The 24963-nt window shown below is 48.5% G+C and overlaps 1 protein-coding gene across 45 annotated transcripts in view; it reads right to left on the reverse strand.

The window, feature by feature from the left end:
* Tcf7l2 (transcription factor 7 like 2) overlaps nt 1-24963 on the reverse strand; it is a 191720-nt gene that overhangs the window by 109091 nt on the left and 57666 nt on the right. For all 45 annotated transcript variants that reach the window (XM_040742487.1, XM_021227982.2, XM_013114105.3 and 42 more), the window contains one exon: nt 7242-7343. In XM_040742487.1, the coding sequence (XP_040598421.1) occupies nt 7242-7343 (102 nt within the window). The remainder of the gene's footprint in view (nt 1-7241; nt 7344-24963) is intronic.

The following is a 24963-nucleotide window of genomic DNA, read 5'->3' on the forward strand; positions in this document are numbered from 1 at the left end:
TGATATGTATCAAAAGAGCCATTTTTAAAACTCTTTATCTAAATTCTTCCGCCGAATCTATCCCAAAAGGAAAGAGTCAGGGGACGATGCGGGTGCATAAACAGCACCACCATGGAACTCTAAGGAAAGCAGAAACAAAATATGACATAAAAGATCGACAACAGGGCATTGATCTTATAAATCAGGGCAAAACCACATTGGGGACTCCTATGGATCATTAAAAGCCTTAAGAATTGTAAGGACATGGAGAAGTACTTACTGATTTTAGTAATTTTTGTTTTAAATAAATACAAAGCCAGGAGCTCCAGAATGTTAAAGAGAAATATTAACGTAGAAGAAAAAAACCTAAAAGGAAATAAATATCTCTGAGAGGTAAGACTATGGGTGGCTTTCCAACTGTCTACAATAGACACCAAGTTTATGAATAAAAATAGCTACACTCACTTTAAAAATTAATTTCATGTGGTTGGAGCGATGTCTCAGTGGTTGAGAGCACCGACGGCTCTTCCAGAGGACCTGGGTTCAGTTCCCAGCACCCACACAGCAGCTCGCAACTGTCTGCAACTCCAGCTCCAAGGGATCCAATGCCCTCACACAGACACACAGGCAGGCAAAACACCAAAGCACATAAAATGAAAATAAATGATTTCCCTTCCTTTAGAGGCAGAATAGCGTAGTTAAAATACGAGCAATTCTCATTCCCGAATAGTCTAAGGTTCACCAGTCAGTGACGACATGAATAAGGTATAAACGGGGACATTCCAAAGAAAAGAGATGGTCTTGGGGTCAGAATAATGGCAGCCTCATCACGTGTGCGCACAAGGAGCCCGTGTCTCAGGGAGAGATGCTCCAGTGCACAGTAAAGATGAAACTCTCTGAAGGGTCCATGTGGTCCCCCCAACAAAAAAAGTCTGCACCAGGATGCTTCCTTCCCATGCAGTCTCTAGGGCAAGAGTCGGGTACTAAACAGCAATGAGGCTATAAAGGGGGTCAATAGGAGAAACAAAGACAGGATTCTGTGGCCTTTGAACTTTGGTCCTTCTCTGAAGGAAGGGGGTACCATGGAGGTCACACAATCCTTTGTGACACTGGTTTTATCACCACAGCAGGCACCTACCACATCAGAATCCAAACCTGGAGAGCTTGGCAGATTCTGCAAGCACCCAAGGATGGCTTAGCCATTTGGATACACTGTGGCCCTAGCCCAGCATGTCTGTGGAGACTTTATCACACACACTTTCTTCTGAGCACGGTGACTCCATTCACCGCTTCTCCCTCCACAAGAAATCTCGGGGGTCTGGTTCTCTGTGCTAGCTCTCCTTGTAAAAACAAGACCATGTGCAGTGCTGGCGGGCTTGTTTTATAGACAAAACAGGCACACTCAGCATAGCCTTGTCTGTGAAATGGGACAGTCCTGACTCAGCCGTTACCAGGAAACACAGGCCCAGTGTTCTAGAAAGCCTGGCCGAGTCGTGGATAAGCGGACTAAATAGGTAACCAAAAGGGTACATATATGCTTAGCAGAGGGAATGAAGACGGCCCTCAGGAGGGTGAGGGGAGCCTGATGCCTCCACGCGAGGAGGGGAGAGGAACAGGGTTGGAAGCAGTGGTCTACCCAAGGCGGCACAGCACCCTCAGCGCACCCGGGAAGAGATGTGGAAGGCAGGCTTTCCCCCTTTCTTGCAAGGTACCAAGGAGCCCTTTATAACAGATACGCTCTTCACAGCCAGCAGTCACACCTCAGACACTCTGGAAGCTGGCAGGGCTCTGAGAGCCACACCTTGGCACAGGTGGGGTGGGAGCGCTCCCATTGGTATGCCCACTGACAGGAGGGAAAGTCGCATGTGTACAGGCTCTAGAACCGACCTACTTGTCTGCTTTCAGCTGTCTATTCAGGGCTAGGAAGCTGGGGTGCTAGGGCCCAATGGCTTTGTTCCACAGGCTGACTCCCACCACCGGTGAGGCCTGGGTCCTCCCGTGGCCAACTCCTTCTCTGTAGAAGGATGGAACATCTAAGATGAACTCTGAGCATCACCCAGCACAGCCCTCTGTACCGTTATTGGGATGACTGATTGTCACCAGTGTCGCTTTGCTCCGTGTCTGGAAGACTTCCCTCCTACACAGTGCACAACCACACCACATTTGCAGCACCAGTAAACAAACCCATGGCTGCATCAATATAAGTGTGACCTCTCAACAACAACAAAAACCAAAAAGTTACTACATCCCCAACCTGCCTCATGCAGCGAATGGCATTCTCCAGCCGCCTACCTCTTCCCTCCAATCTGATGGCAGTTTCCCCTTCGGGTCCATCCAAATCAGCCCACATCCACCATCTCCAGGGCTTGCAGCATAACACAATCACCGAACCCTTCATGACTCCCCCTTGTAGGTGTGACATCACAGCACCGGGGTCTCTGCCCTAGCCAGGTGTCTCTGCTTCTCTCTGCACCCACTCTTTCCTCTAGGAACTACACCCACTTTTCATTCTGCCTAGTGTGACCATTCAGTTTTCATGGACTCATAACGAATGTACTAATGCATGTTTCCATACATGTATACCACGAACAGGCTGAGATTCAGTACCTCCCAAATTCATTCTCAGACCTGTCATTCCTTTAATACACACCCACACAGACAAGGGCATTTAGAATTTTCTAGACTAGCTATTTTGAAATACCCAATTAAACGATGTCAATCGTCATCGTTAGCCTACCATGCCACAGAACACGAGAAGTCACCCCTCCTATTCCACTGCATCAATTAACCATCTTAAACGTCCAGGAACGTAATCCCCACCAACGTCTCAGTCACAAGCAGGTTTCCCTGGTCACACCCGCAAGGGCCCTGTCATCTTTCCCGGCACACATCACAATGTTTTTGTCAGCCTTGACATCTTTCTATAACAGAGCCTCCTGACATTTAGTCAATCCCCATAAACATTGGAAAATGGGGGGCGCGGAGTTAGAAGCTTTCACATGTGTTTAACTACAAAGAGAATATTCTTGAGGTCGTGTTTTAATTAACAATGAGTAGGTACTCCTAGACTCTATAGGAACAAAAGCTCCCAGTTCCTTGGGTCCTGTGTCCCGTGGAAACGTGTTCAACACAGAGGGCAGAGGCCCCGCGTGCAGTCCTACTGACTATGCTACATCTTGTAAGGTTTCTACTTGTCATCCACATTTAAGCGATTAAATAAAAATGTGTATCACCACTGTCCGCAGGCTTTCTTCGCTGGGATTCAGTCTGCTCTCCCAACTCACTCCTCGATGCTCATTACACAACAAAACACCCAAGACAGAGAAACAGGAAGAATCCACCCCAAGGTAAAACTCCACACAGACTTCAAAAGGAAACCCCCGAGATAAAATTGTAAAAACTTTTGAAGCCTTTTTACTGGGTTGTAAGACACATGCTATACCAAATACCACCATTTTGGGTTTAGAATCTTTTTTTTTCTTTTTCCTTTTTTTTTTCCTTTTGTGGGTACAAAGGAAGGTAAATGAAGGTCTTTGTAACGCAAAGGCACCAGGGGTGGTACCCAGGGAGCAAGTCCTAACCCCACAGCTTATCAGCAGCTGGAGGCTCTGTACAAACCTTGCATGAGACACTACCACCAAGAAGAGCCCTGCAGTGACTCCTTGAACTTGTGAGAGGAAGAAGGAGAATTAGAATATAAACTCCAGAAATGTCAGCAAGAGTAAATGGGACAAATCAGAAAGTGGAACTGGAGAGAATGGGTTCCTTGGTGATTTCGAGGCCTTGCAAAGTCGGGGTTGGGTAGTGGGGCAGGATGGGAAGAAGGAAGAGGGGGGCAAAGACTGAATCCTTGCAGGGGAGATCAGCTTTTGACCAGCCAGCCAAGGCATCCCTAGGGATGACTTCTTCTCTCCTCAGAACACAGACTGGGGATCACCAGGCTATAATAAACAAGATGTGGTACATTGGTTAAAGGAGCTACAAGAATGCATGGGGTATTTTGTGGGGGAGGGTTAGCTTAAATATTATTGGGTCAGAGTAGGTTTGTGGTACAGCAATGTTTGCTTAGCCTGAGCAAAGCCTTGGCTCCTAACCCCAGCACCAGGAAATGAATGAATGAATGAATGAATGAACACACATTGTTAGGAGTGCATTCTAATAACGTTTATTCCACACATCAACTTTTAAAAGTTGTCTATTACTCTTATTGTTGGTGTGTGTGTGTGTGTGTGTGTGTGTGTGAGAGAGAGAGAGAGAGAGAGAGAATGTAATGTGTGTGCAAGTGTCCATGGAGGCCAGAAGTGGGTATCAGACCTCTTGGAGCTAGAGTTTTAGGCAATTGGGAGCTACCTAGCATGGTACATCAGGCTCTGGTCCTCTGAAAGACCAGTGAATGAACGGTTTTAACTTCCAAGCCATCTCTGCAGCCCCACAATCATCAACTTCATACGGCATGGAGACCTCCTACCACATAGGGAAAAAAAACTCAACTAGATTAATATATTCGGGAAGAGTACTTTAAATTCTTAGGTGCAGATTGTCTTGCACGTGGAGGTCCTGGGAAAAGCCATTTTCTGAGCAATCTGTGACAGTCATTACTCCCAGTGACTGACAACAGCCCCAACACTTCTCTATTTTTACAGAGAAACATCTGAGGTAGTTTGGAAACAGCTTAGCCCACAAGTTACAATAATCCAAATTTCAGAGAAATTAGGAAACAGTCCGTAGAAGACCATTTTGAAACACGTCTGGTGATGGGCTATGATATGTCAACATTCTGGTTAACAGAATGAAACACCAAGTGTAAGGAGGGAAGCTGGCCATTCATGACCAAATCTGGACACAAACCCAAACCCCTCCGGCCACCGCGAAGCTGTAGAGAAGCCCAAACGGTGCACAAGCCGCACACTTCAGTAAGCTCCCTGGCCGACTCAGACACGGTGCCCACTGTGGTATAGGTGGGTTAGGTTGACACATAGCTCTACACCTAATGAGACGATAATTAAGCAGTTCCCAAATGTGGTCCCGCCTTTTGCCCAAACTCACAGCTTCCCCTTCTCCTCAGCTCCAAGGGCCTACCGTTCTCCACAAACCTGCAGCCTCTACCAGACCGCCGGTCCCCAGGTCCCTAAGGACACAGCAGTCGGCAAACACAATTGTGTGACCACTGCTGCCAGCTAAGGCTCCTGTGGACAAAGGTGCCCACCTTGGAGGTGGCGTGGGAACTCCCAAGTAACTACTGTGGGACACATGTCTTCCAGAAAACAGTAGGGATGGGGGGAGGGAGGCTCAGTGTTCCCTCTGAACCCCTTGCCAGGATCCACACTGGTTCTGCAAAACTCTGCTTTCCCACCATTAGACTGTCCATCTCCACACAAGAAAGTAAGACCCTGACGACGCCAACTGTGGCAGCTGCTCTCGTGGTATGTATGCAGGAAAGAGGGGACAATGGAGACAACTCACACTTGCATGAGGGTCATGCTTGGCACTGCTATGGCCCATGACCCTTCACCGCCTCAGCTGTCTGAACTGCATTGAGCTTGCAGAGGCAACTACCCTCTCTGCAGGCAAAATGTGGGGAAACGTCCAGGTAAGCTTCCAAGGGGAGAGAGATTAAATTCCAAAGTCTGGGCAGATGTTGGGGAATGCACTGACATAGAAAAATGGGAATCTCGCTCCCATCACTCTTAGGACCCAATAGCTAAGGATTTTTTTGTTTTGTTTTGTTTGTTTTTGATGTGGCATTTGATTTTCCAGAGAAACACAAATCAGCACCCACACCAGCAACTTCTTCACACCTCACCCCTATCACTGTCCTGACGGCTGGCCAGCTCAGGGTAAGCAGAGTTGGCTGGGAGCATTGCTATCACCTCTCACAGAAGAGGATCTACTGGAAGGGTCCCAAAAGGGCGCAAAGAACCGGATGCGGGCTTTTTGCTCCAGCTGCTACCTCGGTGTGTGACATTGGGCAATTCGCTTAGGCATCTCTGGATGGTCTCCCTCAGTTCCCTTCCTGAAACCACGCTGGGCCTAAAATGATCTACGGTTATCACCTCCAGCCCTCATCTTGACACCCATTTAATTGCGGGGCTGGAAGAGGGGAGAAACTCGTAGCAGACATCAGCCTTCTCCCTACATGCCTTATTTATACCATAAGAAGTTAAGACATTCCCACCAATCAAGGCTCCAAATATGGTTTTACAGAAATAAATTATGTTCTGATACATACACACATGCAACTGAGGCCTAGCTCACTAAATAATATATAATCAATTACACCAAGCTACCAAATCAGGAGGTGGCCTGAAATTTGACAAAATGCATCTTAAGGTTTTTCTACTTTAAATTATTTTGCAATTTTTAAAGATTCTGAGTAATGTAGGGGCCAAACAGACTAATGGGTAACATTTTGTGATAGTGTAAATAAAAAATGTATGAATTATATCCTGCTTTGCATAATTCTACCTGTCATGAATTCATTATAAAAATATGTCTTTCATTAATTATTTCAAAAGTCTGAAGTCCGGCTCATGATATAAATATATAGAAGCAAATAGATATTCTAATAAGGCTGAGCTACCTTCTCAGGAGGTTAATTTATAGACTTTCAGAGCCTACGATAGGCTAGGAGAGCGCATTAAAAATATATGTTGACACACGCTTGGCGCTGTAGTCTCGGTAAAAACAAATGTTTTCTGCGTGCAGCCCACACGCTTTTCAAAGCTGTGGGAACGCGGATTAAGTTTACTTCGAGACTTTCCATGTTCACTTCTACTCTGGTTTGTAGTTAACCAGCTCAGATCAAGTTTGCCAATCTTCATGTAAAGCGTTACTTTCTAGTACATATCAAGATAAACAGGGCGGATGGGAGATTTCAGACCAAGTCCTGCTTTTTGCTCGCTTTTCTTTCAGCCTCGATTCCCCTAAAATGCATTTTTTCCCTAAATGCTTCAGTGCCATCTCCAGTTTCCTCCCGAAACAGGAAGGATGCATCCTATTAACAGACGCCCACAAGTCTAGCTTCTAACCCAAAACACAGAGCCAAGTGGGGAGGGAAGGACCCGGGATACCTCCTCGTGACATTTGCTGCGGTACCATCACAGGGAGCAGAATAGCTTGTCACACAGACCATATCCAAAGCTAGTCTCCAGAGAAACATTTTTACAGAACTGACAAATACAAGATTTCATCAACAAAAGAAAAAAGGAAAGCATCTACTCTCTGCCCCCGTCAAGGGGCGAGTGTCACTGAGAGACACTTACGACGATGTGTGCGGGCGACGGTGAGCGGGCATCCTTGAGGGCTTGTCTGCTCTGGAGGCTTCCTGCTTGGACATCCAGCAGTGGCCATTTCATCTGAAGATACTGGAAAAAAAGGAAACAATCAATACAGGGAAGGAGAGGGTGCATCCACCTTAGATATAAGCATTGTGCATTATTTACATCAGGAAGTAAAAAAGAGAGGAAGAAAGGAGGGAAGGAGGGAGAGAGGAAGGGAGGGAAGGAGGGAGAGAGGAAGGGAGGGAAGGAGGGAGAGAGGAAGGGAGGGATGGAGGGAGGGAGAGAGGGAGGGAGGGAGGCAGGGAGGCAGGAAGGCAGGCTCTAAAAATACACAACAAAGGAGAAGGTATAAGTAAGCTTCCCTGGGAGCCCAAAGTTCAAGAAAAATTAACATTACTGATAAGCACAGTATTGTCTTTGCAGCATAAGTTATGGAGTGGGGTTGGTAAAGGGGGTTGGATAACCCACCTTCTTCAGAGAGGAGTGATGGAGGGAATGCCGGGGCAATGGAGAGAAGAGGGGTACAGGGGGAAAAAGAGGGGACAAAGGCAGTAAGCCAAGACAGAGCCTCAGCCAGAGAGGTCCTAGAAGGCCGCCAGGACCCAATCTGCTCCTCCAGCCACCTTCCTCTTGAAAACACCAACCTCCTTCACTTCTTTGTACAACACAGGTGCTCACCCAAGCACAGCATTCCTCAACCGACCCCAACGCTTGGAAAACGGAAATGTTCCATGGCACACCCAGGACACAGTGCAACTGACACAGTCATTTCAAAAGAACGGCATGATTCTTAAATGTGAGCAGAACTAGCATGAGAGGAAAATAAAAGAATAAGTCGCTATATCCCTCCCTGCCTTTCTCTGGAGCAGGAGATGACACAAAACTCGCTACTTCTGTTGAAACCAACAGAGCAGCTAAGAGAAGATGGTGAGACATCAGTTGACCTAACTCCTCCTTCAGTCTTACAGACAGGGAAACTGAGGTAGAGCAGCGTGCTGGGGACAGAGATACTCTGAATACTCTAAGGATGCGTGGCTTTACTGGGTCATCATAGTATCACCCAGGAAGTTGGGGAGGATGCTTGTGAGGACATCAGTGACAGTCTTTACGGTTCTAAGTGTCATGTGACTAAGCATCAGTAATGCTTAGAGGTCATATAAAGAGACTCTAAGAGAAATGATTAGTCTTAATACCCATTTTAGAGAAATGAATGTGCGTGTGTCAGGCGTGGAGATGAGAGGGGTCCCTTCTCTCCTTCCACCATGAGAGTTCTGGGGATCAAATTCATCAGGCTTGGATGCAAGTACGCCTACCTACTGAACCCCAGAATTTTGTGGTCAGTAAACATTATGGAAGCTTGCTGTGTGTCTGTCCATCTTGCAGAGGGTAAGGGGGTGCACAGAGTGTCTGCCCTTGGGAAGCTCATAGTTGTGAGGCAGCTGACACACATACAGCCAGGTCAAAGCAGAAGTTGGGCAGCCACGCCCAGGTAATGCCAAGAAAGATGGGGGCATTTCCGGAAAAGAAAAATACCATACCAAGGACACCAAGTAGATGTAGCTAAGTCTTTAAGGTCTCTGTAGAAAGAAAAAACAGCAAAGGACCGTCCAGGAAGAGGCTCTGCTCAAACTCCATGTGGGAACAGAGAGGTCAAAGGTGTCTGCAAAAGAGTGTGCTCTGCTCAAAGACCTGCCTGGGTGGCAAATAAAAACTGAATGTGCTTACACCTAAGACGAATGACCGGAGCCCATCGGCTGCCTGCTCAGGTACACAGTCTGCTTCTGCCGCCAAGATCCACACACAGTGGCTTCAGCTCCTGCAGCTTGAGACTTTTACCAAGAAGCCCCCATGGTGAAGACTGAGCCTGACGAAGTCTTCCAACAAAGCTGTCTCTACTGATCTCTAGCTGCCATCTCTAGCTAAAAGGGTTGCCGTGTCTGTGACAGAAGAATAGGTCTGCCCAAATACTGAAGGACACTGGGGTTCAACTGAATCCTAGGAAGACCCTCCCACTCATCCTTACAACCAAACCACCTCCAAACTGGAGCCAAGACAACCACTGAAAACAGAATTCCCAAGGTACCCTCAGCCCTGTCTCCAAGCCAGAGGGCTCTCGGGAATCTATTTTGCCCTGTCTCGCCCTGACTTCTTCCCATCTACACTTGCCACATAAACTACAGGGGCTGCATTGGTCAAAAACCACTCAATAGAGTCATTTCCTTGAGGCCAACCAAAAATGAACACTGGCCAACACTACCTCTCCATCTTGTAAGAACCCACAGACAAAACTGCAAAGCTGAACAGAACACGCCCACGCCTCCTGCTATGCCCCAACGGAAGGGGGGTTCGGTGAGTGGACAGGTTTTCATCTTTGACCATCTGTAAAGCAGATCTGATTGCATCCTGGTGCCAGCTCTATTGAATTAGAACATTTAGGCTTGGTTTAAGGTGACAGACTTGCCCCGAGGAACCCACCCAAGAACTGTCACACTCAGAATGCAGTATCAGCTCAGAGACTTGTAATTCTCAGCGTACATAAAAGCCTCATTGTGCTCCAATCTCCACAGGCTACCTGCACCACATATTTTTTATGAGCCTACATTTCAGCGCTCTGAGCCTACAATACACATAATTTTCAATTATGTCAGGGCAGCCCAGGACCGCTGCCTATATAACATTACTGGTCAGAGGAAATGAGAGTCACCCCCGCTGCCCAGGGAGAGCTAACCAAATCCAGATGGTGAGGGACAGTCCCAGCCCTGCCGACTGGCAGGGACTCCTCAATGACAGCCTCAGATGCCTCTTTTGGGTGCAGCCTGATTCCACTGAACAGCTAGGCACCCACAAATGCACGCTCACTCCCAGAGTCTTAACCGGCATGCTAGATGGCAGGGTCCTCCTGGGAAAGCAAGCGTATTGTCGGGGTTTTTTTTTTATTTTAAAAGAAGTTCTTAACTTCTTCCAAAAGTGATGCTGCCCACTTCCCTCATCTCCCCCCCCCCGTCCTGATTAATAGGGAAAATAAATAAATAAAGGAAAGAAGAAGGAAATTAGGTACAATTACAGCCTAAAGGGGAAAAATCTCTTCCTTCCTGGAGACATTAAGCCGTGAGAAATTCTATTCTGCTGAACCCTGAGGAAGAGGTGCAGTGGAGCTCCACACCCACAGAAAGGCTGAACGCCCTCAGTTGCCCAACAGTTCCGCTGCAGGTTAATATCCTTTGGGGGGAAAAGAGATATCTCCACCACCCTACAAGAAAAACAGCACTGGGCTCCTGCTCCACATGGACATTACGAATTGCCTACGAAAACATTAAACTTTTCAACAAAGGGCAATCAAACGGGGCCAAGGGAGTTCCTGCACTGAAAACTGTTGAAAAGGGGTCTGCTCGGCTTTCATTTAGTCAAAAATAATAATAATTAATAATAATAAGGCCACCTTGGCTTAAGCATTTCATCTTTTGTTTAATAATAATGTTCTGATCTCGCCCCATTAGGCCCTTCTCCAAATCATATTTTTACGCTATGTCTCTAGGAGGTGAGGCTAAGCACTGGACCCGTGGGCCAAGGGTTTGAAAGGAATCAGAGCTTGAAAGCCTGCTGAATTGTCAACAAAAAGGAGGAGCCCGGGAGATGACTCAGTCAGCAATGTGCTCACCACACAAGTGTGCAGACCTGAGGCCCAGTCCCATGAACTTCAAAAGCAGGGTGCACCTGCAAAATGAGTGCAGAAGAGGACCCCGACCCCTGGCCACACTGGCCAGACAGTCTAACCAAATCCTGGAACCCCAAGTTTGGTCTGGGATCCTGTCTCAAAATAACAACAATGTGGAGAGTGATTGGCCACTAATCTCCACATGTGTACACATGCAAAGCACCCCATAAACACACAAATGCTCATACACAAGCGACATACATACATATAAACACACACACACACACACACACACGCCCCTCTAATTTCCTTCCTTTTTCCACTTTCCCCAATAAAAGGAAAAAGCCAAAAGCAGATGGGGAAGAGGTTCTAAATAGAAGCTTCCAGAGCTGCCAGAGCCTCATCAGACCAGCTGGCCATTCTATGCTTCCACAGATCTCTCATCCTTCAGGACCACACCATCGGAACCTGTTACTTTCTAACTGCTTCTGGGTCCTGGGCACATGTTCCTAAACAAACAGCACTCAAAGCACAATGACAATGGTAACAAAGTTGCCGGGAAAAATTCACATCCTTAATTAAACACCAGCAAGGCTTCCTGGCACCTCCTTTCATTTGCCGCTCCCACAGATGGGCAGGCGTGTAGGGATTGCCCCCACACTCTTATTTATTCAGGGCAGGGCTTGTCACATAGTAACTATCTCGGGTTCTGTGGTCCACGGCCATGCTTGCCATTGTAACTTGAAACAGCCCCAGGCAAAGCATGGATATGTTGTGTTATGTTATGTTACATTATGTTGTTATGCTACCGCTTGTCATGTCATGTTATGGCTGTATGCACTCCAATAAACTGTATTTAAAGGATACTGATATCTGAACTTTCTGTATCTGGGGAATACTATACTTGCTATTTTTTTCTTTTTAGACTTTTTTTGGTATGCCTATGTGTGAGTCTGTGCGGGGTTATATGTACATGAGTACAGGCATGGAAGTCAGAAGAGAACCTCAGATCCCTGGAATCTTGAGCCACCTGACGTGGATGCCGGTTCTCTAGAAGATCTCCTTTGACTTCTGAAATCATTTAAAAATAATAAAACTCAAAAATAAGGAATTAATTCACTAATTAAGATAGTCTTCGTTTTCGAGCCATTCATACAGAGATACAAGCCAATAGTGAGCTATGAGTGCTCAGTAAGTCATCTCCGGCTTGGAAAGTCTAGAACGAAGGCTTAAGTTGTCTCCAGATGGATATCACCCCTGTATAAGTCTGGACATTCAGATACAGTCATGTAAGAAAGTGTATTCAGTGGCTCAAAGGCTACATTTTAGATTGAAATGTCACTCGTGTTTTGAGGATCATAAAAGAACCTGAGCCGGACATGGTGGCTCACACCTTTAGGTGGATCACCCTAGTTCAAGGCCGGCCTAGTCTACATAGCAAGTTCCAGGTCAGCCAGAGATACATAGTGACACCCTCTGTCAAGCAAAATAACAAACAACAAAATCTGAGACCTCTGACCAAGGTACCCAGTCACACACAGAACCACCATTCCAAAGAAGTCACGACATCTACTATCCAAAAATGGAAGTTCTAGAAATCATGGAGCAATTCTGACTGCAAGATTCACCACTTCCCAGAGACAGTGTATCATGTGACATCAGATAATCCCCCAGCAGAGCAACAGGTGGACCGTCCTCAGGGCACAGAGAAGATCTCAGAGCTTTGAGAGCAACTGTCTGCTTCCTAGCTCCAGAACTTTCCCATATGACAAGGCTGGAAGGAAGCCCCACGGTGCCTGCTCTGCCCTCCACCAAAAGACCAACAGCTGTCATTAGCCATGGGCTTACACAAAGACAATGCTCGAGGTGGGTAAGGGGACGGTGAGGAAGAAAGTGAAGCTCGGGCTTAGGGGGGGCAGCTCCGTTTGGTATGGTGCCAGCTTTGCAAACACAAGGCCCTGGGGTCACCGCCAGGACCGCTCATGGCAAGCAAAGCATAGTGGCTCTTGTGATGCCGGTGTGAGGAGGGAGACATGGGAGCCCTGAGGTTCGCTGACCAACCAGCCTGGCCTATGTAGTACGTTCTAGGCCAAAAAGACACCCTGTCTAAAAAAAAAAAAAAATGGCGGGTCCCGAAAACAACACCCAAGTTTGACCTCTTGCTCCCATGAGCATAGCACACACAAACAGACACACACGCAAAGAAAATGAAGGTGTCATTGCCCCTTCCAGAAAACAAAGTCCCACAGTCCGCAGTCAGCCAAGACAATCGGTAAAAAAAAAAAACCGAGGGGCAGCAACGCCTCTTCAACTCAAGCTGATTCTGACTAGGAAAATCTATTTCTCACGAAATCTAAATAGCTGGATCCAGCTTCGCAATGGATCCTTGATGGATTCCCACTGACAAAATCTTCTAGCTCACCGGTACCAGGAAGTTGTAGAAACATCAGACGTGTCCCAAAGGGCAGGCAGGGTCACCCATGGTCCACCGTGTCCAAAATCGTCAAGTTGTCCTTTCAAAGCAGCGTGGGCCAGAGCTGACTCCCCTCGTCAACAGGCAGCACAAGAGAAAGTGGTGACTATGTATCACACCTTACTAAAGAAAAGGCCACCAGAGGCCACTTAGCACAAGGAAGAAAGCACCAGAAATAAGAAAATGGGCTGTTGGAGTATTGTCCCAATAGCAGTCATCACTGGGCCTCTTCAGGAGGTCAAGTTATAAGAAACAACACACACCCACACACTCACTCACACATACAATCCCACACCCAGACACACACACACACATGCACTCTCACATACCCCCACACAGACATACACACACATGCACTCTCATGGGCACAGACACATACACACACACAGACAGACGTACACACACACACTCTCTCTCTCTCACACACACACTCATGTACTCTTACACCCACAGACACAGACACACACACACACACACACACATGCACTCTCATGGGTGCACACACACACAGAGAGACAGAGAGAGAGAGAGAGAGAGAGAGAGAGAGAGAGAGAGAGAGAGAGAGAGAGAGAGAGAGAGAGAAAGAGAGAGAAATTAAGAGTAGGCCTAGCTGACCCTTTCTGGCCCTCCTTCATTTCTTGGAAATGGGAAAAAAAAATCCATCCCATCTCCTATCCATCTCCTATGAACAAAGATTTTTTTCCTGGTAGGCAAAAAATCTGAACTTACCCACAATGATTAAAAATGTGAAAAGCTGTGTTAAAATTAAGTTTGTAGAATGTTCTGTGTATGGTTTCCAAAAGTCAACATTCATCAACTATACTGACATTGAAAATGCGTGGACCGTTCCAGAAATCCCTTCAGAGTCTTTGCAGGTTGTCACTGTGAGGCCAGTTGAGCCAATGCTTCCCATAGCTGCAGAACGTATAGGACAGTGGTTCTCAGCCTTCCTTTGCTGCAACCCTTCAATACAGCTCCTCATTTGTGGTGACCCCAGCCATAAAATTTATTTCATTGCTACTTCATAACTGTGATTTTGCTACTGCTATGAACTGTAACGTAAACGTCTGATAGGTGGCCCCTGAGGAGCCGTAACCCACAGGGTTGAGAACCACCAGAATGGGCAATTACAAACTCCGGAGCTGGTTCTATTGCAAACAATCCACAATGCTTCTGTTTTTAAAGGTCTGCTTGCCTATAGAGTGCGACAAGATGCAGAGATCTGTGCTTTCCGGTCTGGGGTCCAACATGATGAGCACACGCTATAGTGCACCAAGGAGGAGAACCCCCAGGGACCTCTAAAGTTGAACAAGGAACGGGGCCGTGAGAACTGGCGAGATGGTAGAGTTTGGTTGGGCCTTGTCTTTGGTTTTGTTCATTTTTAAATAAAACCCAACACAGAAGGAACTTGAGGACTTTCTCTTAAAATCACTGTCCCATTTCTCACAGAAAAATGACCAAGAGAAAAAGTTACATGCAGCTGCCAGGGTCCAAGCAGCCATTATTAGCCTGCACTTTCACGAGTCATTCATTTTTAAAGATGGTAAATGAAATCCTGTGGCTGGTTCCCGTCACAGTGATAGAACAAAAGCCAACAATGCCACTCATCATTGAGGTACCTTAGCAGTGACCCCTATGCCAAGAATAACCCTATAAAATACAGGGGAAGGGGATGTAGAATTGACATTCGTACAAGAAGGAAACCCAGGCCAATCAAATGGGACCTAGCTTGCTACAAGACGCAAGGCTGGTCACCTGGTAGACAGGTACACAGGTCTTCAGGCCACCAACTTTCTCTACTCCATCTAGGTTCACCTCCTAGGTCCCCTTTGCCTTCCCTGATTTTTCTACCAGGCATCTGTGGCCACCAAGCTCCAACCAGAGAAAAGAGCCACGGATGCCGAGCCAATGTTTCATGCACCCAAATCCCTGATCCAGGTTAGAGGATGTGAGCTCTCCCGGGTCCTGGTCTACAGCCTCCAGCCAGAGCCACACAGGCCATTCCCTGAGCCCCCAGCTGGCGATTAACGGACCTCTTGCCTGCAAGCCTCTGTGGGAACCTCCCATGAACAGGCGGGCCAGAGACAGGTCACCTTTAGGCAGAAAACACTTACAATCTCTCGTTTTAAAAACCAGCTAGTTGTAGCCATCACAATTTTTACTACTTATAAAAAGGCCAAGAACAGTCAAGTTAATTGGAATGTCTGACTTAGCACCTGTGTCTCGCCATATGTCAAAAGAGATGCAGGCCATCTGCAGACAGAAAATAAACCGGGAGACACAGAAAAGCCTAGGGAGCAAGCACGGGTCCTGATAGTAGCTAAGCCGAATCCTGGATGACCTGTAACTAAAAGGCACCAAGACTCTTGGTTTTTAGACTACGAAAACCAGATAATTGAAGTGCGGTGCACTCACAAAACGGAGTATTATCTAATGATAAAATCAGACAGCATACTGACACATGCTAGACCCTGGATGGTCCGTGATACGTTCTATGAAAGAAGGCAGACAAAAAGGCAGGGGGACACATATATTATTCCATCTATATAAATGAATGGTGGGGAGCACCAGCCAGGAGAGATGGGGTTTCTTTATGAACGATGAAAACCCCCCAGAAACAGACGGTCAGTGTTTGCCCCACCCTGTGAGTATTCTAAAAAACAATGAATTGTGCACTTTATTTTACTTTTATTTATATGTCTGTGTGTTAGGACTCAAACTGGTCTTCCAAAAGGGCAGCGATGGCTCTTACCTGCTTAGCCATCTCCCAAACCCTGACTGTGTCTGCTTTACATAGATCGTTTTAAGGCATGGGAATAATATCTCAATTTAAAACCGATTATTTTAAGAGAAGGCACAGAGTTGTTTGATGGCTGTCTCACCACCACAGTCAGGAGACCCTGAGGGAAGGGAGGACACCCTCCCTGCTCCATCCATATCATAGCAAAGATGAGACAGGGAAAGGGCAAGCTATTTCCAAAAGGGGCTGTGGTCAGCTGGGTCCCTTGGAGCAGAATCACGAAGGCCGGAGTCACAGGGCACAGTCTAGCCTGGACGGAAGATGCTGTTGATTAGGACTAGAAGAGCATGGTTGCTTGGTGAAGGGCACATGGTTAAAACTCTGAAAGAACAGCCATGTCAACAGACCCGCACGTCTTCCAGACGCGCTCCAGCTCCCTCCCATAGAGGATGGGCAGGCAGGACGGCTCTGTGGAGGAGAGCACTGCTACCATGCCTGAGCACCTGGGTCTGACCCCAGGGTCCACACAGCAGAGAGACCGACTCCCACCGCTGTCCTCCGACCTACACACACACTCACCATGGCCGGTGAGCACCCAGTCAGTCAATCCACGTAAAAACAAGAAAACTATAAACAAAACAAAATAAACAGAAAACCTAAAGAGATTAAGCACCAAACCACATAGTGGGGACAGTTAACAATTAGATTTCTTTTTTTTTTCCCTCCAGATCTCCACAGGACTTAAGTCCACAGGTCTCTCATGGAGACAAGTGGCCTGAGAGACAGAGGGAGTGATGGGGTCTTGCTCTTCTGAGGAGATTTTAGTTTTAATTTTTAAACCATTCAGTTGGTGCTGTTTGTTTTTTGTTTTTGTTTTTTTTAACGAAAACTTTTCTTAATTCCTTTCTTGGGGCACTCAGGGCTTAAACTTCTCCAAGCAGAGTCTCTCCCCAAACTGGCAGGGGGGAGAGTGCACTGGCTCACTTCAGTCAGCCTGCACGGGGCAAGCAGACCCCAGCTCCCAATTCCAGCTGAAATCGCAGCCCTAAGTGCATTTTCGTTTGTACTTTCTTCCCCTTGTCACATCTGAAAGGGGTCAGTGGCTACGAGGAGGTCTCCCCTTCCAAACTTTCATTGTCGGTCTCTAGCTGTGACAGGCTTGTAGCAATGACACCTCCTAACCCTACGCCCGGGGAAGCCTGGGGTCGGCAGTGCCTCTGGTTTAATTTTGCACTGGGAAGAAAGAGCCCCAGGTCCGGGTAGAGATATCTGACCTTCCACAGGCCCCCCGACCCCCCTGCCTGCTCATCTCTGCTGCCTCCGCCAGAGCAACCTGTCACTCAAGTATCATCTTGCTGTAACAAATTACTCCTAACCCAGGATTACTGCTCTTTCCAAATCCCTCCTAGAGAGCAAGGAAATAAACATTCTCTCCCAGGACTCTTCCCCGGGGTTGTTCCCCCGGTTGGTAATCCCCAGCTCTGTTTGCTTCTGCTAGCTTCATCTGGGAGGTCTACCAGGTCAGCCAGGCCACCCTGGCCCACTCTGCTCTCAGGCGTAAACTGAATGTCTCAATTGTCCACCCAGCACAGTCAAGGATGAAGGCGGGTTTTCCGTGCCCAGACACCCCTCATGATGGCTTCTCTCCCTGCCAACAGACGGAACTGCACTGATTCCAGTCACCCCAAAGCCCTTCCTAGCAGTCCACGGGGATGAGCCCCCACCCAGCTGCTCCATATAGGCTAACACCCCATGCCTAGAAAGCAGGGTTATGCCCCCAGGAGTGACAAAACATCTGGGGGCAGGCTTAATGGGGGGGTAGGGGAGCAGAGGAAGGGACCAGGTTACAGGCTGCAGTCAGAAATGCCCTTGGGCCCCCAGCCTGTTGGCTTCCCTTCATAAACCAGCGGGAGACATTTCTAGCACAATAAGCTCATTGGGGATAGGAAATACAGTTCTGCTCACTTCTCCAAGAGGCCTCTGAAACGCTGGGAGATTCCGGGCACTTGAGACGCACAGGGTTGTTGAGGATTTTTTAATTGTATACACAGCCCAGGCTGTATACGGTGGAGAGCAAAGAGCAGAACAATGGATGTGGCAATCAAAGCGGGCAGTGTGGAGATAAGGATCTCAGGAGCTGCTGCGACTGCGACATCAAAGAGGGGGGGCTGACAGCAAGCCCCTTGACCCAGGACCAACAAGGAGCACACACCACAGGCCCGCGTCCCCCTGCGGGACAAACCCCAGCGGAAGAGCTGGCAGGAGGAACATGGTCCAGAGTTCCAGCTTCTTGTATGGGAACTCTCCGCTCCAGGGGACAAATGGCCTCTTTAGATGAGCTTCTTCTCTTCCTTGACAGTTTGGAGTCCTTAAAAACACTTAGCTGGGGAAGGAGCACTGACCATCTGAAGCTAGCCCTTAAGTGACCAGTATGTCCTCCGGACAGACAGACTCAAGTTCAACAGCACCAGGACGGGTTCTCCCTCCCTCCTGGTCTTCACCATTTATACCAAGAGAATTTTCCAGGCTTTGGTTTATTTGTGATCCCAACCAGCCCTAACCAGAACCTGGCCCAATGCACTTCCAGAATTCCTAGGAATCCAGCAGACTCAGGACAAAGAGGGTGGCCTAAAAATCCATCCTTTTAACCACACGACATAGCTGCTGGGCTCTCTATCCCATCCCAAACCACCAATACGTCCCCCCCCCCACTCACACACACCCATTCTCTCTCCATAATGAAGTTGACGAACATAGGCTCGAGAAGGAACAGGCTGAATAAAATGCAAGTTAAAACTTCTCTAGAGTGGGCTATGCCACAGTGGTCAAGGGCTTGCTCAGCCCATATGAGACCCTGGGTTCCTCCTCCTGCACTGCAAGATGGGGTCAGGGAGCACCCCCTAATTCTATCCTGGGTGACACAGCAGAAGGGGTAACCCACATGGGCTCAGAGGTAACGGGGCCGCAGTGGGAATCTGGGGTGCATGATTGGTACTTCCGGGACCCTGGACATGGCTTCACTTCTGCCAGGTTCAGGACCCTTGCCCGCGACGTGAAGGTAATAACGGGGTGGTAACAGTCTTCCCTCACAGAGTACTACAAGTCAGGGAAGAGCAGCCAGCTCATGGGGCATGAGCTAGGTTTACACATGTACGTCCATGAATGCGCACTCTCGTCACTGGGAGAAAACATCCACTTGATAGGCACACACGGAGTGTGGCCAGATGCCAGGCAGTCTGGAGTGTGCACCTGATTATCCAACTATCTCTCAATGCAGCATTCCTGCCCACATGCAAACGGGCAGGTCAGAAATTACCCCTTCAGTTGATTCAAATGGGCCTTACCTCCTCTCTTTCTGCTCTGACATGGGGCTTGGCCTTGAGAACTCAACACCAATTGTCTGCAGATCCCCCCCAGTCACCTGAGTGGAGGCAGCCCACCCCCACTCAGTTTTTGGAGCTTAATGAGGTCCCAGCCGCAGAACTGGCAAGCACAGCCCGGTGCCCACTGGGGTACAAGCGAGTTACCATCACCCAAACTACAGGACCTCTAGAGCGACCTTCGGCAGACACACGAGCACGGAGAGTGTCACTCGGACACTGGCGGAGAGGAGTGCTGCCTCAGCAAATTCTCCTGAACGACAGTTCCATGCAGTGCTTTGACACCTGTGTGACCACGAACACCCCCCCCCCCGAAGTCCAGTCCTTGCCACCACAGTGTCTCCTTGTTCTTGGACCACTGAGCCCCGCACACCTTCTGCAACCGGATTAATTGGGCCCGCTGTTAGGAGCAGTAACGAAAACACAGGAATGAGCCTCGGGACCTGCAAGCGCTCAGAGGCAGGTTCAACCTAAGTCGTCCAACTCCAACCACTCAGCAGAAACACTGATTGGGAATCTAATCTAACGCATGCCAAATGCTGCCATTCAAAAGGGGCTGGATTCTTTAGGAAAGGACGCTGAAGGTGACCATCTAAAGGCAGGTAAGCAGAGGTCTCCTTGTCAGTAAAATGAGAACACAAACAAGCAGCCATCTCTCGGGGATCGTGTAAAAATCAAAGGGTTGGCTGGGGCTCTGGTGCCTGGTGAGTGCTCCATAAATGCCAGCTATTATATTATTAGCTGGCTATTATATTTCAATTAATATAATCAGCATCATCTGAAAAATCCCTTGAGTCACTGCAAGATGCTAAATCACCTAAGCAGTGAGTACCAGACGGATACAATGCACAGGGCTCCGAGGGGACAGAACACTTCCCTAGGTTTAAAAAAAAAATCAAGTATACAGTGTAGCTACCAGCCTCCAGCCCCGCCAGCCCCACGCCACATCAGCCCATCCGCTCAGACATGTGATTAAGTGGGATGCATTCTGACTCATGTCCGCGCGCTCGCACACGGCAGGTACACAGGGAACAAGCAGGCACGTGGGGGCACGAGCTCGCTCGCAGACTGGGGCGTTGTACCGCACTGGGTTCCACAGAGCGGCACGCAGAGGCCACGCCAGCCCATCAGCCAGGAGAGGTTCTGCAAGGCGCACAAAACAGAAAGGGGAGGGGGGAAAGACATCTCTCAAAGGAAGCCTGTCACTCGGCTCCCAGGCCATAACTCGGGTCTTGGTTTTCTCTCCTTCATCTTTCCGCCAAGGTGTCAACACGACTTAAAACCCAAGCTATTAGAAAAACTGTCTAAAAGAGGGTACACTACTGGGGGACAGAAATTTTAAAAAATCATGGGCTGCCATGGCTTGACACCTTAAGTCATAAAAACAAGGGTCAACTATTTAAAATTCAGCATGTAACAGAATGCCAGAACCTTCCAACCCAAAGCCTGATGTGGACTCCTTCTGCATTGGCTGTGGTTGCCAAGCATGGGAGATACAGAATCCAGCCAAGGGAGAGGGGGGGAAAGTCCAGAATGAACCCACGAGGAGATGCAGCTGAAAGTGTGGCTTACAGAGGGAAAATCAGAGAAGCTCTAGTACGACTCTCGGTCACCAGCCAGCAACTTCCTAAAAGAATCCTTAGCCCCTGAGCCTTAGTTTCCTCTTCTATCATATGCTAGATTAAAAATGTCAATCATCACATGGCCGGAGCTCAAGAAACACCAGCTCTCTCAGGACACAGCTGTCATTATTAGGTTGACACTTGCTGCATCTGATGAGTTGAGCAATAGTGTCAATAAGATCTTTCGGTTCCTCGTGCTGTCCAACAGGGCAGCTTGCCATCTGAAATTTATTCCCTAGGGAGCTGGCTGTGGTGGCGTGTCTCCTATAGCCCCGACACTCAAGAGGCTAAAGCAGGAAGGCCTGAAGTTCTGTGAGCCTGGGCACGCATAGAGACTCTGTCAGAAGAAAGGTAGGAGGAGAAACTGAGGATTATGGTAGAAAGGGGAAGGGAAGATACAGGAAGGGAGGGGAGGGGTTATAGGGTAGGGAAGAGGAGGGAGGGGAGGGGCTATAGGGTAGGGAAGAGGAGGGAGGGGAGGGGTTATAGGGTAGGGAAGAGGAGGGAGGGGAGGGGTTATAGGGTAGGGAAGAGGAGGGAGGGGAGGGTTGGGTTTGTTTTCTATGAGGCAGAAACCAAAAGAGAAACTGCAAATCAAGGACTAGGACATCTGCAGTCTCACTGTAAAGAACACCCTGTGATCTTCTTCCCACACCCACCCCTACACCCACACCCACCCCCACCCCCACCCCCATCGAACATCCCAGAAACAGACGGAAGGTGACTCAACTAGCCCAATGTCTTGGGACTGGCCATGAAGGTTCTAAGGGCAGATACATGCTCCTCTCATTGGGACCATGTGAAGGCACGGGCCATCTCTTTAAACCCCACTGGACACTGAGCAAATGTGGATTCATTCCAGAGCCTAAGGGCCCAGGGGATCTGGATGGCCAAGCCCAGCTCGTACCCGACTTGCTATATGAAGAAGCTGAGCAGATAGATACTCAGCCTCCTTGACCCTCAGTTATCACAAAATAACCCCCACACACACACTAAGTGGCAGCACCTTGGGATTCATCCAGTGTGGGTTCCCTTCTCTGTGCTACATGTCCTCCCCACCAGAAAAGTTTTGGCCACCACATCTATGAAAACAGATAGATGATACAACCCTAAAAGAGTTGAGGCAAATGAGGACCATGTGGATGGACCATGTGACTCCCTAAAAGCTCAGACTGACACTAGTGAGGGACACACCCGTCCCCACAGGTTAGCATTGGAATCTGCAGCCATCATCTCGGTGGCAAACCATGTTCCTCCAGGCAAGGCCAGTCTTGCCCTCCAGTCTGAGACAGGGCGGGGATAGGGACATTGAGAGGTGCGACTTGGAACTGGAGTATAAAGAGGCACGGAGCTACAAGCAGACTTCCAGGCAGGAAGGTAACCATGCAGCGTGAAGCAGAGTCACGCACACCCAGTGACCGACAGGGAGGTTTCCTGTGGGCTCCAAGATGGCACCTATGGAGTCTACTCAGGGGCCTGCCCCTTAGCACAAAGGCCTCTGCATCTGCTTCCCATTCTACCCCAGCCGTCAATCAGAGGTGTTCTTGGGTCTTAATAGCAGGTGACACCAATGCTAAGTTGAATGACAAGATGACACATGTGCCCTCGCTGACCTCATTATCTTCAGGCTCCAACGATTCATTAATGAGAACAACACAGCGTACATACCAACTTCTAAGACACTACCCTCGGGCCACGGCTCTCCCAATATTTTAAGAGCCAATGATCTACTCACACCCTATCATTGCTGTTTCTAGAGAAGGCCAAGGGCGACATCTCTGCACACCACCAGCTCAAAGTTCTACAGTAAAGAAACTTCCAAGGGGCTCTGGCATGGTCTGTAACAAAATGGAAACCCGTCTCCTCCAGGTTCTGCACAGTGAAAACATCAAGTGAATCAGTCTATGGTTTACTTTGTGTCAAGGAACAGGGACCAGACTTGGCTGAAATCCACAGGAAAATTTGTCGGGCTGCCCTCGTGACAGCGTCCACACCTGAAAATCAATGTAGACAAAGCACTTACTTGCTTACCACCTTAAAAAGAAAAGTGTCACCATTTGACCCTGCCCTCTGGGTGGTAGGATTATGGGGAGTTCTTGCTTCTTTGGTGCTTCTAAGATAGGATGTTGACACCTAACTGTCTCGGGCATGGTGGCATGCCTGTAACTCCAGCGCCGGAAGCAGTGGGGTCAGGAGTTCAAGGCTAGCCTTGTCTGCTTGAGAAATTTGTAGAAGACATAAGAAGTTAACGGGGACTACCAAGAACCATGACATTAAAATTCAGCCAAAAGGCCCAAAATTGGGTCCATTAAGCTACCCCAGGGGAGTCCTACGCTCAAGAGACAAGAGGCTCAGTAGCCACTCGGGACCACGCCCTCTTCCACAAAAGGTCCTCACTAATCACCCAGGGACAAGCAGCACTGACCGCATCAATGATTGCCTCACCCCAGGCTCGGCACTTCCAAACACGTTAAGAGACTCCAGAAACGTCAACGCAAGATGTGCTTACTTTACATTGCTCCACCCATAGCACATGGACATTCTTGTGCCCTGTGGAGACTTCAACCAGGGTGACTTTGGTAGAGGAGCCAAGTACAAGAATGCTCTCCAGGGCTGACCTACCCAAGATGGTTCCAATGTCATGACCCATGTCTCACCAGCCCTAGAAACCTCCTGGGTTGTGGCACACTCTTGTGCCTACTATCAACCCTGCTCCTGCTTGCGCTGTGATGACTGCCTTTGGCTTCCCAGTTAGCACTGCTGCCTCCTAGAGCCACGCCTTGCTGAAGCGCCTTTCCCAGCAAGTGCAAGCCCTTGGTATATTAGAGCTATACAAGGGGCAGTCTAGCCCAAAGGAGGCCCTTCTCACAGCAGAGCTCCCAACAAAGCCTGCAGGCACGGCTCAGGGGTCCTCCACCTAACTTGAAACAAAACAGGCTGTGACAGCCTACAACCCTCACTGCTCAATCCAGCATGCTTGAAGCATAACTGTCAAAAAGAGACAACAGAAAACAGGGCAACACACCTGTGAGAGGCAGCTTGGAATTTAGTGACCTCCCCAACCTGGAGAAGGCAATCCTCACCAAGGACACCCTTCTATGTGGCAGACGGTGGTCAAAGGCTGTGCAGAACCTATATAATTTTCCCAACCTCGAATGACATCAACGTACCTGTCACCTCCATGGCTGGGCAAGACTCTCAGTAACCCAACACCGGGCCTGCTCGGCAACGGGTACCTCAGAACCATGTGTTGGCCAACTGAAAATCAACTTGCTCAGCTCTTCCCAGCCCTCGAACACACCAGTCTTTGTTTGCAAAGAGCGACATTCTGAAGACCACATTTTAAGCTCTCCGGTCCTCAGCTTTAATCATCTCCAAAATAAATATAAGCAAAACTCCATTTTCACCACAGTCTGTAAAAAGGGTGCGACATCTAATCAAAAGGCCCAGCCATGAGATTCGTCAGTCTGCCACTTTACTGAGAAATCTGACCAAGTCAAGAATGCTTGGACATCCCATGAATGCATTTCTTCTTAGGAGACTACCTACAAGGCACCCCTCCATCAAGGGGGGCATTGGACATGGAGGAGAAGACTGCAGTGACGAGGAAGACTGTGTCCAGGAGAACAGCCTTCCCCTTGCTCAGCTACGATGGACCAGATGGAAGAGAACCCTGGCCCTGGCCCCTGGCTGTGTCTCAGCCAGGCTCCAGCCAGAGGGAGCAGGGTCCTCGTGAGGATGTCACCTTCTACCAATCTCAGTCGCCGTAGACGTTTCCCAAAGAAGACTCCACAGGGAACAAGGCCGTCCGACATCTGCTCCAGTGCTGAGCTA

The sequence above is a fragment of the Mesocricetus auratus genome, unplaced genomic scaffold, assembly GCF_017639785.1.
Source record: "Mesocricetus auratus isolate SY011 unplaced genomic scaffold, BCM_Maur_2.0 Super-Scaffold_4256, whole genome shotgun sequence".
Lineage (NCBI taxonomy): Eukaryota > Metazoa > Chordata > Mammalia > Rodentia > Cricetidae > Mesocricetus > Mesocricetus auratus.